This window comes from Hoplias malabaricus, chromosome Y (genome assembly GCF_029633855.1).
Source record: "Hoplias malabaricus isolate fHopMal1 chromosome Y, fHopMal1.hap1, whole genome shotgun sequence".
Classification (NCBI taxonomy): Eukaryota; Metazoa; Chordata; class Actinopteri; order Characiformes; family Erythrinidae; genus Hoplias; species Hoplias malabaricus.
In genome coordinates this window covers 12558654-12570630 of record NC_089820.1, presented here as the reverse complement: position 1 = coordinate 12570630, position 11977 = coordinate 12558654, and the positions used below count along the sequence as shown (strand labels likewise).

The following is an 11977-nucleotide window of genomic DNA, read 5'->3' as shown; positions in this document are numbered from 1 at the left end:
GCTGTTGAAATAGTATTTTAAGGCAATGAGAAAGAAACACCTTGAAGCAAGTAAGGTTTATCTCTTTTACTGTAATTGGTGCAACTTAAAAATACTTTTAAAACAGCCCTTGGCTCTTTCTCACAGCACACATTGCTGGTTGTCAGGGCCCGATTTAAGAAAACATCATACATTACAGTTCTAAACACTGCCCAAGGCGATTCTTTGAGTGTTTCTGTGTTTTTAAATTTTTTTTTCTGCAAACCAAAATTGCTCAGAAAACACCAATCGTTATTCCCCTCCTGCTCAAGCATTTCTGAAAAAAGTGATTCATGACTTGGTAACATTCCCACTGCTGACGCTGCCATTTGTGCCTTTTCCTGTTTGTATTTTTGCATTGCACACACACATACAGTGTGCACGCCTAAAGGCCTGGCATTACCATTCCAGTAAGCCTGTATCCACAATCACTCTCCATCAAATTGGGTCAGCGCAAAGAAAAAATTGTTCTGAGACTGCTCAAGTCCCCAATCGCCTCTCCCTATTGGCTAAACAGATGGCTTATCTGCGGTGGTTTCCACAGTGACTCACCTTCGTGGGGTACGCAGTAAACAGGGCCGTCTTCGCTCGTCTCAAAGGAGGAGAAGGACTCTTGAGATGACCAGGACGGGGTCGGATGCTCGGCCACTGAGGGGGGCTCGATGAAGCTGCAGTTGAAGGTGTTCTCTGGGTCGTGGTGGGCTACTGGACATTTGGAAAGAGGAAAAACAAACACAGGGGTCAGGGCCAGCAAGCACAGGAGAGTTCCAAGGTATCTGCCAGAAACAAAGGCTCTTTGACCATTCTTAGTGAAACAGTAGGACTTCCAGCCCACACAGGAGACAGGGGCAGACACCCTGCAAGGAATAAGTGCAGATAAGTAGTAAGAATGAAAGTAAATGAGTTTCTAAGTGCTTAAATAAATTAATACTTGTTTTATTCTGTTTCACAAGGAGATAGGACATTTTTGTCCTGAAGGCCTTACAGATATCAGAGGGAAGAGATATTTCTTTTGCTTCTTTTTAAATGTTATATTACTCATGTCATACTCATGGCAACACTGTATTTGAAAATGATCTTAACATAAAGAAAGATTAACCCTGTTATAAAGTAATATTTGGAAAACAAAGAACAAGATCAACTTTATGTCAATAATCCCAAGTTGATATTGATGTTTTATAAAGTAAATGGCACCCCACCCAGGAAATACTTGTTGAAAAGACATTGACAATGATTTGGCCAGGCGTCTCAGCCGTCTGAACAGTGTTTATATTTGGTTGATAAAAAAAAAAAAAAGTCTACAAAACAATATCACTCTTTGTCTAAAAACTGGTTAAAATGTGGACGAAATCAGACGTACCCAACAGAGCCCAAATTTCAATGTCTATTTTTAGGCCATGACTTATTGACCAGGTTTAGCCCAAAAGACAACAGTCATATGACGTCTGGTGTTTGGTGGGGCTGTACTGACAAAAAAATGAAGGATTTTGCTCCATCTATGACTGTAATGAAAAGCCATTCCAAAATAATTAAACATATGATACAATTACTAAATGCTTATGCTTGTGTCACATAACTTTGTAGACATAAGATACAGTACATTATAAACTGTACTCCCTGTAAATCTCCAGCTTACGCTCAAACAAAATGCAGTGTAATTACATGAGATGAGATATGTGAAGATAACTTGCGTTTTCATTGGAAAATATTTGGTTTAGGATGGGCCTCCAGACCTAATGTAGGTCACCTTGTTTTTTCAAGACCAGGACTGGCCAATATTGTTTCTGCTGACCTACAGGAGACGGACAGCTGTGGGATGCCTGTGGTTTATCCTTCACATCTGCTTTCGGCCAGTTAAGGCTGGAGTAGGCGCTAACCACACAAGCCTGGCCTGTTTACAGCTCACCGACACGTGGTACAGGCTATTTGGCTTTTTAACTAAACTTTCCTAGGAAGCTCTTTTCCCTTCTGAGGAGGCACATGACTTTCTGAAAGGATTGTTAGAGACTATCATCTCATTTTACTCAATACACAAACTCATACAGAAAGGCTGAAAGACAGTCTAAAGACCATTAAGAGCTTTCATTTTCACATTAACATTTACATCTCATGGACAAAGCCAAAAACTAATCCGTTTTTATGATTTATTGCATTATGAAAACAAGGACTTCCATTTACGTTAAATCACAATCACTGCCTTTTGATTCAGAGTCTCAGAGGGTCCCCATATAACAATAACACACACGGTTGTCCATCGCAGGGCTTCACATACTCACCCAGTCACTCACACCAGTGGACAGTTTCACACAGCCATTCCACCTACCAACATGTGTCTTTGAATTGTTGGAGGAAACTGAAACATCTGGTTGAAACCCACGCAGAGCCAAGGAGAACACATCAAAATCCACACAGACAGTGACCTTCTGTGGAGTTGGGAACCCAGAACTCCAGGACCCTGGAGCTGTGTGATAGTGACACTACCTGTTTCACCACCATGTCGCCACAGAGGAAAAATAATTAAAAATAAAAAAATATATTTAACAATTAACAACTTATTTGTCTCTTTTGTTTAACTGCACAAGCAGCGCTACCATGCTGCCAAAATGGCAACTTAATGTGATATTTGATTATTTTTTGACTCGGTTACTACACTATAGCCTCTTTCACATATGAACTTCTGAGAAAATCTAGAGAAACTACACAGTACTGAGTCTGGACTGTTCCCGGAGAGGGTCCTTCCTACACTCAGACTCAAATTCTCCAGGACATCAGTGGCTGTGTTCACCCATGAACTGACTCTGACCTTACCCAGAGATTTACTAGGGTGCTAGGAGGATAAAGTCTGGGTAAAGTCCGGCACAAATGTTGCGGGTGTTTGCTTTCACACACATTGAGCTTCTCCAGTTAAACTCCAGAACAATTCTGGGTTGCTGTGCATGTGTGAAAGGGATTTATGAAAAATGTAAACTCTATTACCACATACAGCAAAACAAATAAAAGTAAAATATTTAGAGAAAACAAGGGCTGAACGTGGAAACTTTTATACCTTTGTTCATGCACAACTGGAAACGAATAAACCCGGAATAAACACCGAATAATTCAAAGAATAAAGGCTCTGCTCTTCAGACTAACAAGCCCTTGTCACCTAGCAAGCATGCTAATCACACAAACACATGCCAGTACCACATGGTAAACTGGTTCAACATGCAGCTGAGAAATGAGTTCCAGAAGACTGAGGGCTTTGTTGCTGTGGGTTTAGTGAGAAGCTGACAACTGTTCAGTTTTGGTCACTGACAGACAGCACTGAGTCTGACTGGACTTGCCTTGACGCCACTACAAACCCATACTCAGCCATGAGTGTCAGACAGACGTGCATTCCTGCCACATCCAGCTATACTGTCCCCCACAGCTGCGAGAAGCAGAGTCTGCACAGAGACAGCAGACCTGCTTGTATGCCAGGTCTGGTTTAAAATTTATAATAAACATCAATGTAATTTAGGGCTAAGCTAAAGGTCATGCTCATGACCATTGCATTGTGTGTCCATCCTATACTTAGCATGGGTATATGGAGCTGGTAAAAATATCACATGATTTGTTGAAATTTGTTTACATATACTATGCCCTGTATGTACCAGTTTAACAGTGACTTCTGTAGTTAAAAACCAGACATATATAAAAAGATATGATAATAAGTCAGCATGTGGTTCTATAAGGGAATAATAGACATGGGGCACAGTCAGTCTACACTGTACACAGAAAAACTGTCACTGTGGTGGTACCCTCAACGGTACACAGTTGTATCTCCAGTAAGAGAACATAATTGTACCTTATCTTATATAAACTTTATTTTAAAATCGTGTTATTTCCATCCCCAGGTCTTATATAATGTTCATGTATTTTACACAGTTCTACAATGAAATATTCTGTAGAAGGGAATGTAATGTACTTTTAGGGAACACAACTGGACTTAAACATCACTGTTATGCCTTTAAAGGTACATTTACATTTTAGGTGCCAATTTGCATAACATTCTTCAAGGTTCAAGCCATGAAAAGACATCAAAAATGTGTAAACAGGTCAAATATGAAGAATACTATTACAGAAGACCCCCACCCCCTTTCTCGCTCTCTCTTTTGAGGCCTGGCTATAGCTCTCTTTCCTCTGTTCTGCTCTGTGCCAAATCGCCTGAGTTCTGTGTGGATAAATCACTGCTCCCAAACAGGCTGAGGTAAATTTGGTCACTTCCTGTTTCAGGCTGCCCCAACCCCCCACTCTCCTGGAATGCTCAAGCTGCTGGAGCCCCTCTGAGGATAGAGTTACAAAAAGAAGAGAGGGAAAAAGGAAAGAGCAAGAGAGAGAGAGCGAGAACGAGAGAGAGAGAGAGAGAGAGAGAGAGAGAGAGAAAACGAGGGGAAAATAGTGGCAGACCTCAGTGCGGCCAGCGGCCAATGAGGATAGCAGAGCAAGTGGCCAGCAAAAAGAAATGGGGGGATGGAAGAAAGACAGAAAATAAGAAGGAAAGGGGGAGAGCAAAGTGAGTGAGAGAGAGAGAGAGAGTGTGACAGAGAGAGCGAGGGGGGAAATAAAGGAAAGAAAGCTGTCTAGGGCTTTGTCTAGGCTTCGCTAGTCCATATCCTTATTCCAGCTTCCACATGGTTTTATTCTGCACTGGCTGATAAAATAAACATGGTTTTGTGTTTTGAATTTGGCCGAACATTATTTAGTTTCACTCTACTTTGATTTGCCAGCTGAACCGCTGACGTTAAGAATCCTCGCTCCAAAACGGCGGTCACACTCCCAAAAAATGCCATCTTTTATTGCTTTCGGCTCCTTATTTGTTTAAGTTGTATTTTTTCCTCCGTTTTTGCAGCTCCAGGGCTTTTATTGAAATGCTCTGGAGTTCATCCTCACCCAAGTGGACAAAGATGTTATTGTTTCAGTGTGGGTTTTTTATGCTGGCCTCATGAACACAACACTTTGACTTATATGATGTGGCAAATTAGCGAGAAAGCACATGTCTCTCATAGGGACCGAATGGCTTGGGGCAAGACACCTCTGTGAGTGTAGCCTCTGTGATTGTCTATAGGTCACGTACTGATATAAACATTTAATAAAGACAGCTCATTTAATCATTTAAATATGTTTAAATGTTTATTAACCATTAAGAAACTTAATGAAAGTATAATGTGATTTTTTTATGGAATAGCTTTCTCAGAAAATAACAAATGTTAAAAATTGATAAATGTACCAAAAGATGGTGTGTCACAGGATAGGGGCATTCCTTAACAGTTTTAAGGAAATAGTTTAAGTAACTCAGCAATGACCAACAAGAATGGGATCTGTCCTAGTATTTTGTTTTAAATAAACATTGTGTGAACTATCGAGACACAGATAATTCCAGTTCTAATGGCTGTCATATCTCAATGACTCACTTCCTTGCAGAAGGTTTTATCAGGCAGGCGGGAAACAAACACTTGTACGTAGTTATCTGTTGTTCATAGCATAGACTGAGCTTTTCACAGATATAGTGGCAATGTTTATAAAGTTCACAACATGACCTGCTATGTTAAAATTATTCAGGAATGTCCTTTTAAGTTATGAAGTAGCATTGCAACTAAATATCCTCGTGTCTGCAGATGCTCATGCTTGTATTATGGAGGGTTGTCCTGTGATTTGCCTCTGAATGTTAAGAAATTACTTCTCCAACATCTCCAAAACTCAGGACAAGTTTTTGTCAGATATGAAACACCTCATGAAACTGGCTTGTAACTTAAACCCAGTGTGAACCCTACGCCGTACCCTGATGCACACCTCTCCAGAAATGTTGGTCAGTAGTTGGACGGACATTGTTTAAGGTGAACCAAAGTACAAGAACGTGAACTCCCCTTCTTCACAAACAGAGACTGTAGACAGCAGCAGATTCATGGCGAGGGATTTCCTCAGACATGGTGTGAATGTCAGGGATGAATAAAAACAAAGGAAAACAAAGGAAAAATACAGACATCCCTGGGAAAAAATAATTCAACGAGAGTTATTTGGGACCACGTGGGAAAAACATGCCGACTTTTAATTTGTTTCTTTTCGGGCACCTCATGTTTATGCTCTGTCCCAAACAACAATATAATCCCTAAATAGTGCACCTTATAGATTTATAAAAAAAACAATTCTACTACACCACTAAACTGTGTACTACATAGTGGCGAGGATTCCGATTCAGAATCGGAACTCCACACTCTACTGGTGTGGAGGTGTAACTGCAGAGCACTGCAGACATCAAGTGTAAACGCTAACAATGGCATAGGGCTCTTGCATAACGTACAGTGTGTAGGCTCTGTGCTGAGTCAATGCAGAAGTATAAATTGGCCTTTACCCAGATACATACTCATTCACAATCGGTTAGGACCAGATGTTATTTCACACATAATCACTCATATTTAGGGACTGCTACACAAGGGGTTGCTATGGTTTATAATCAGTGATTATTTAAATCCTTGTAATTTGGCGAATTGACCATTTCAATTATTCTTTCATTCACATTCTGTTAGCACTTCAACCTAATCACGGTTGTGATGCAGACGGTGGCTACCTGAATCATTGAGGGCAGCGCAAAAACACACAGTAGACAGGGTAGTAGTCAATCACAGAACACTACACTCTCACCCAGTCGCTCACACTCTCACACCTGTGGACAGTTCAACTTAAAATTAAAAATTCACTGGACAGAGTGAGATTAAAAACAAAAAAATACACATCAACCAAGGAACCAGAAAAGGTTCACTGAGGTGATGTTTCCTTGGAAAAGCCTACAACCGACAACGGCATATGCTCCGTATTAAATGGGAACACTGTACCAATCAACTGCACTACAAGATTAATATGTTTATGCTTCCCTTTTATATTCTCCCAAAAACATGCCTCCTAACAGTGCACCGGCCAATATCGCACTGCTGACCACAAGAGCATTGCACAGGGGTCGCATCCTGGCAAAAACAGAGGAGCCTTTGATTGAGGATCACTCACCACACTGAGCCCTCCTCCACGGGAGTTTTAATAAGAAATAGGGAAATGAGAGCAGAAACTGGAGGGGAAAAACGTCTGTTTTGGGTTCAGAATAATACAGACACACAGCCCTACAGGGAGCCAAGAGCAATACAGCCACTACCCAGAGCATTCCATTCAAATGAAAGCAACAAGAGCCCAATTGGGTAGCAGCAGCTCACTTTCAGCTCAACTACAGCACTTTACCGCTGAGCTCAGACCAAACCGAGGAAGAGGAGACTACAGTAGGCAGCTATTACCCAAGATGACATGATGTGCTCAGTGTCATGGCGACGCTCGGCAGAACATCAACAACAAACCCTACTATGGGTCTGCAATTTATTGAAACTATAACACCATGATGCACAAAGACCTTTGAAGCTGTATTATTTCACTTTTTGAGGTTGGAAGAGGCATGTTTCCAAAATAATATTAAAAGCTTCGAGAACCAAGCTTTCCACTACATCCAGTTATGTTGGGCTAGTTATACTCGCTTTTCAGGATTCAAAGTCATGTTCCTCTAGCAATATGCAAAATATTAAATCAAATTTAGGTGGGATTATAGATTGGATAATGTAAATATCACCATAGTATCTTGGTTATTTTAGTCCTACGAATGTACCGTGTCAGTCAGTGTCCTCCCATATATGGAAAGATTCCAGGGCCTATAGCCAGCTATAAAATGAGCTGTGGATATAACCATAGGTTATATTATGCGTACTGACATACTGACATGTGTTAACATTCATCTCAGTAACTTAAACTAAGATTCTTCTCCTGTGTGATTTGCCCATAAATATTACATTACATGTAATAACATTACAATAGCCCATCTCCCCATGTAAAACTAAGCTTGTCCAAATAGGGCTTTAGACAGCGAAGCTATTTGTAAACGCCTGGTACAACCTTTCTTTAATCAGTGATCTTTAAAAGGAGAATCTGATCCTTTAAACATATCTGTTGTAAAAATACCTTCTCATATCTTACGGTAATGCTGCTTCTTCCTTTAGGGTGAGCTTTTCTGGTTAAACACTAGGAAAATCCCCTCCAGATATCATATCTTGAGGTTCAAGGGGACTCTGGAAAACTACAAATATGCAGCATTAGTGTGTTATCCAGTAGACTAGCTTTAGCATTTGCTTCTTCATATTTTCCACATTCAGTTGGCAAGTTATTGGTAATTAGATCAGTGGCTAAGCCAACTGTCAGGACTACCTGACCCTGCAGGGATTCCTAATGCTTGTGTGATGCACGCTGGGAACTGCAGTGTGAATGGAAACTTGATGGAAACTTTATATTGCTTGAATGAAAATAATATGAAATTGTGAATTCTGCCTGCCCAGAGCAATGAAGAAGGAAACTACTGGGAATAAACATTATTAAACGTAGCCCACTGTACTTAAACCCAAGGAGATGTAATGCAACATAGCCCTCAAGAACACAGCCATGAAAAGTCACTATAAAAAAGTAAACAAGAAAACGAGAGGAAAATAACTGCGCTATATATGATGCATAAGGGCGAACAAGTAAGAAAAAGAAAATGAAGACTACTAACATTCATAAAAATACACTTCAAAAATGAAAACTATGAACATGGTTTCAATAAACAGATGTGCCAATACCCTAAAGAATAACATCCATCACTTCACTGATGCTTGTCCAGCCTAGTAATGCTGTTTTGTAAGCTCACAAATGTCGACATACCAACAACTTTGGGGAGCTTCTGTCTCCGGAGGGGGATTCTGGGTAGCTTGGTGCTGATTCGGCTAAATCGTCCACACAGGATTCTCTTGGCCTTCTTACTGTTAGTAGAGCTGTCCTGGTCTTGACTGAAAGCAGGAGGAGGGGATTAGATCAAAGAGCACATCCACACTTTGGCCAACATGTGTTCTGGATCTGTCTGAGTGGGTTAAGAGCTACAAAACCCTCCACTTTACACACTAATGTTAAAAGTCAGAATGCAAATTTAGAGCCTTTACAAACTGTAAAGTTGGACATAACACCATTCTGAGGTGGCTGAGATTGACTTAGTCCATTCCATTCCTTTTTGATGGAATGAAGAATAGCACTATCTGTTGTTCTGAAATATATAAAAGAGAGTTTGTAATGGCATAACAATTTCAGAATCACCGGGTGCAAGGCAGGGACACACCACAGCTATAGACAGTTGTGCATGGCCAGTCCACTTACCAAAGTGAGGTTTGGACTGTGGGAGTAGTGCAGCTGGTTCTTTCCAACAATAAATAATATCTAATATTATGTTATAGCTCTACAATTTCTAACAGACAACTGACAGAGAACTGATCTAACAAGTTTGTTAGAACATTTTGTGATGGTATTTTAAACAACAGTCTGTAAAGTCTGTCCAACACAGAAACGGTTGTGATATAATAGCCTATTTTTTTGGGTGGAGCTTGGAGCGTTCGGTTCCAGAGAGAAACTGAAAACAGACTGAAGAGTATAACTAGACCGAAGTGAAGAGTTGATATATTGGGTCTGTGTGAGCAATTAAGGCAGTTTGGAACTTTGCTGACTCACCTATTGCGGTTCTTGTTGCTGCAGAGGAAGCAGCAGCAGAGCAGAGAGAGAAGGACAAGCAGCAGAAAGGACACCAGCATCCCTGCAGCTATCACACCCATCCGCTGGTTAGGATCTGAGGAAACCACAAAGTAAAACAAAGTTTTGAAAGAGCTGATCAGAATCAATTCAGGCTAAAGCTGTCAGCAGCCAATTTCAGCATAACACACAATAACTCGAGAGTGGATAGCAAGAAAACCATTTAGAGCCCAAAAGTATTGAGTATAAAGCTGTCATTACCAATGGCCTTAGTAACTGAGGACCCTACTGAATTTTGACAGGTACATAATAAACAAATGCTATGTTGAAACTTTAAAAGGCATGCAGTACGTCTGCCTTCCAATTCTGAATTAATTTAACATCTAGTTTAAAGATAGGAAAGATAGTATGAAGATAGTGTGTCTTTTGCTCTGTTAAATTGCTGTTAGAAATTCAATTAACCCAAGATTTTGAGGCAGTCTAGTAATCAACTGTTTAAACTGTTTTTTCCTTTTTTTTAATGGGCTAAAATTGACATGTACATCCTTTACATGGATTCTGCAATACTTCATTTTATTTATTTTATTACATTTATTACAGTCAGGAAAAGTCAAATAGGAATTTACATACACTATAATGTACACTTCCAACTGATCCACTGCCAATTTGGGAATGTCAATTTCAATCATGTATGTAGATTTATTTCTGAAATCAGATTGTTTGTGTCCACATTGCAAGTTACAGATGAACAAATCCGATTTGTTTAGTCACACTTCCTTGTGTTAGTCACATTAGTTGTCATAGCAATGATACAAAGCAGGGATAGTGATAAACGGAGTTTTGATTCCTTTGTATGTCTGGTACATGTGAAGAATTGACAATAAAGCCGTCTTTGACTTGGATGCAGGCCTAAGAAAGCTCACGGCAGGAAGGCAAGCGGAATTCTTGAATCTCAGACTGACCAGTCAAACTGAGCCACGTGTTCTGAGATGAGATCTGAATCTGATTTGAAACCACATGTGATTTTGTGCCTTGGTTGGGGAAAGGTAGATTTCACGTGCCTGTTTGCCATTCAGATTGCAGAATGTCTCCATGCTCAAATCAGATACGCAGAAATATCGGATAAAAACGGCCCAAGTGCCCACGAGTGCACATGCACGATTAAGTGATTTATCTACTTGGCCAAATTGTCTAATCTGTCTAAACGGTCTGCAGTCTAGGGGGAGGTTTCCCATCTGTTGTGATTTAGCGGCTTTAGCTGTGTGTAGTGTGGTGTGAGAGATGAGTGGAGAGTCAGAGACTGGGGTCATGCATCTTCTCTGAACACAGCTGTGTAGAGGGTTGAGATGGTGACATCATTACGGGCAAAAATTTCTGCTGACCTTTACCACCCATGTTGACTTTCTCTTCCTGTCTTTTTCCCATTTGCTTTTTCGGTCTCACCCCCTGCACTTTTTCTACCCTTCTGCCATTCTGTCGATTCCCTCCCTGTCCTTTTTGCTCTGTGTTCTATATTCTAACTCTCTTTCTCTCTTTTTGTGATGGATTTATTTTTCTTTCATTTTTTTCTTGCTTTTCTACATTCTCTACTCGTCTTTACACACGTACTTTCACTCTACTTTTATCTTGCTTTTCTGTGCTTCCTTACTTTCTTTTTGTCTTCCTTTCTGTTGTGTTTCTCTTTCCCTCCCTTTCTTTTCCTCTTGCTTTTCTATGCTCTCTCTCTCTCTCACTCTCTTCCTGTAGTATTTCTCTTCTCTGTGAGAAGCTCGCACTAACACTCTGAGCACAGCAGGAAAAGGGCCAAAAAACACAGCCGTAAAAATCAGACACCACTCTGGAAACACCATCAGGGTAAAAACTGCAGCTGTCTACTACAGTGACCTACATAGAACCACTCACACACACACACACAAACACACACACACACACACACACACACACACACACACAAAACCACGGACACTCCTAACAACGCAGGTTCACAATAACAACTGTCTCTTTGGTCTGTTTTCAGTGTTACGGAATATATATATATATATATAAACTATCATCTTATAGGTGATGCAGTAGCAGTTACGACTCAGGGTGTGGGTTATATAAAGAAAGTATACTGAAAGGTAAATGATCAGATGAAATCCAGTGTTCCACATCAGCAAAAATCAATACATTGTTAGCTAAGAGACATCTTAGTACTTAGGACTGTTGGAGTTATTGTTGTGCCAGATTAGCCTACATAGCAAAACATACCCTGTTCATTAAAGGTGCGGTGTTTAAGATTTATCAGCATCTAGCAAGTGTGAGTATTGTTCAGACAACAGGTTACGCACTCTGTTGGGGAAATGTAAAATCATATTTATATCTG

At 40.3% G+C, this 11977-nt stretch overlaps 1 protein-coding gene across 1 annotated transcript in view; it reads right to left on the bottom strand.

The window, feature by feature from the left end:
* LOC136679734 (scavenger receptor class F member 2-like) overlaps positions 1-11977 on the bottom strand; it is a 42914-nt gene that overhangs the window by 7558 nt on the left and 23379 nt on the right. The window contains exons 8-10 of the mRNA XM_066658403.1: positions 9595-9709; positions 8761-8885; positions 571-723 (exon numbers count right to left, since the gene is read on the bottom strand). Of these exons, the coding sequence (XP_066514500.1) occupies positions 571-723; positions 8761-8885; positions 9595-9709 (393 nt within the window). The remainder of the gene's footprint in view (positions 1-570; positions 724-8760; positions 8886-9594; positions 9710-11977) is intronic.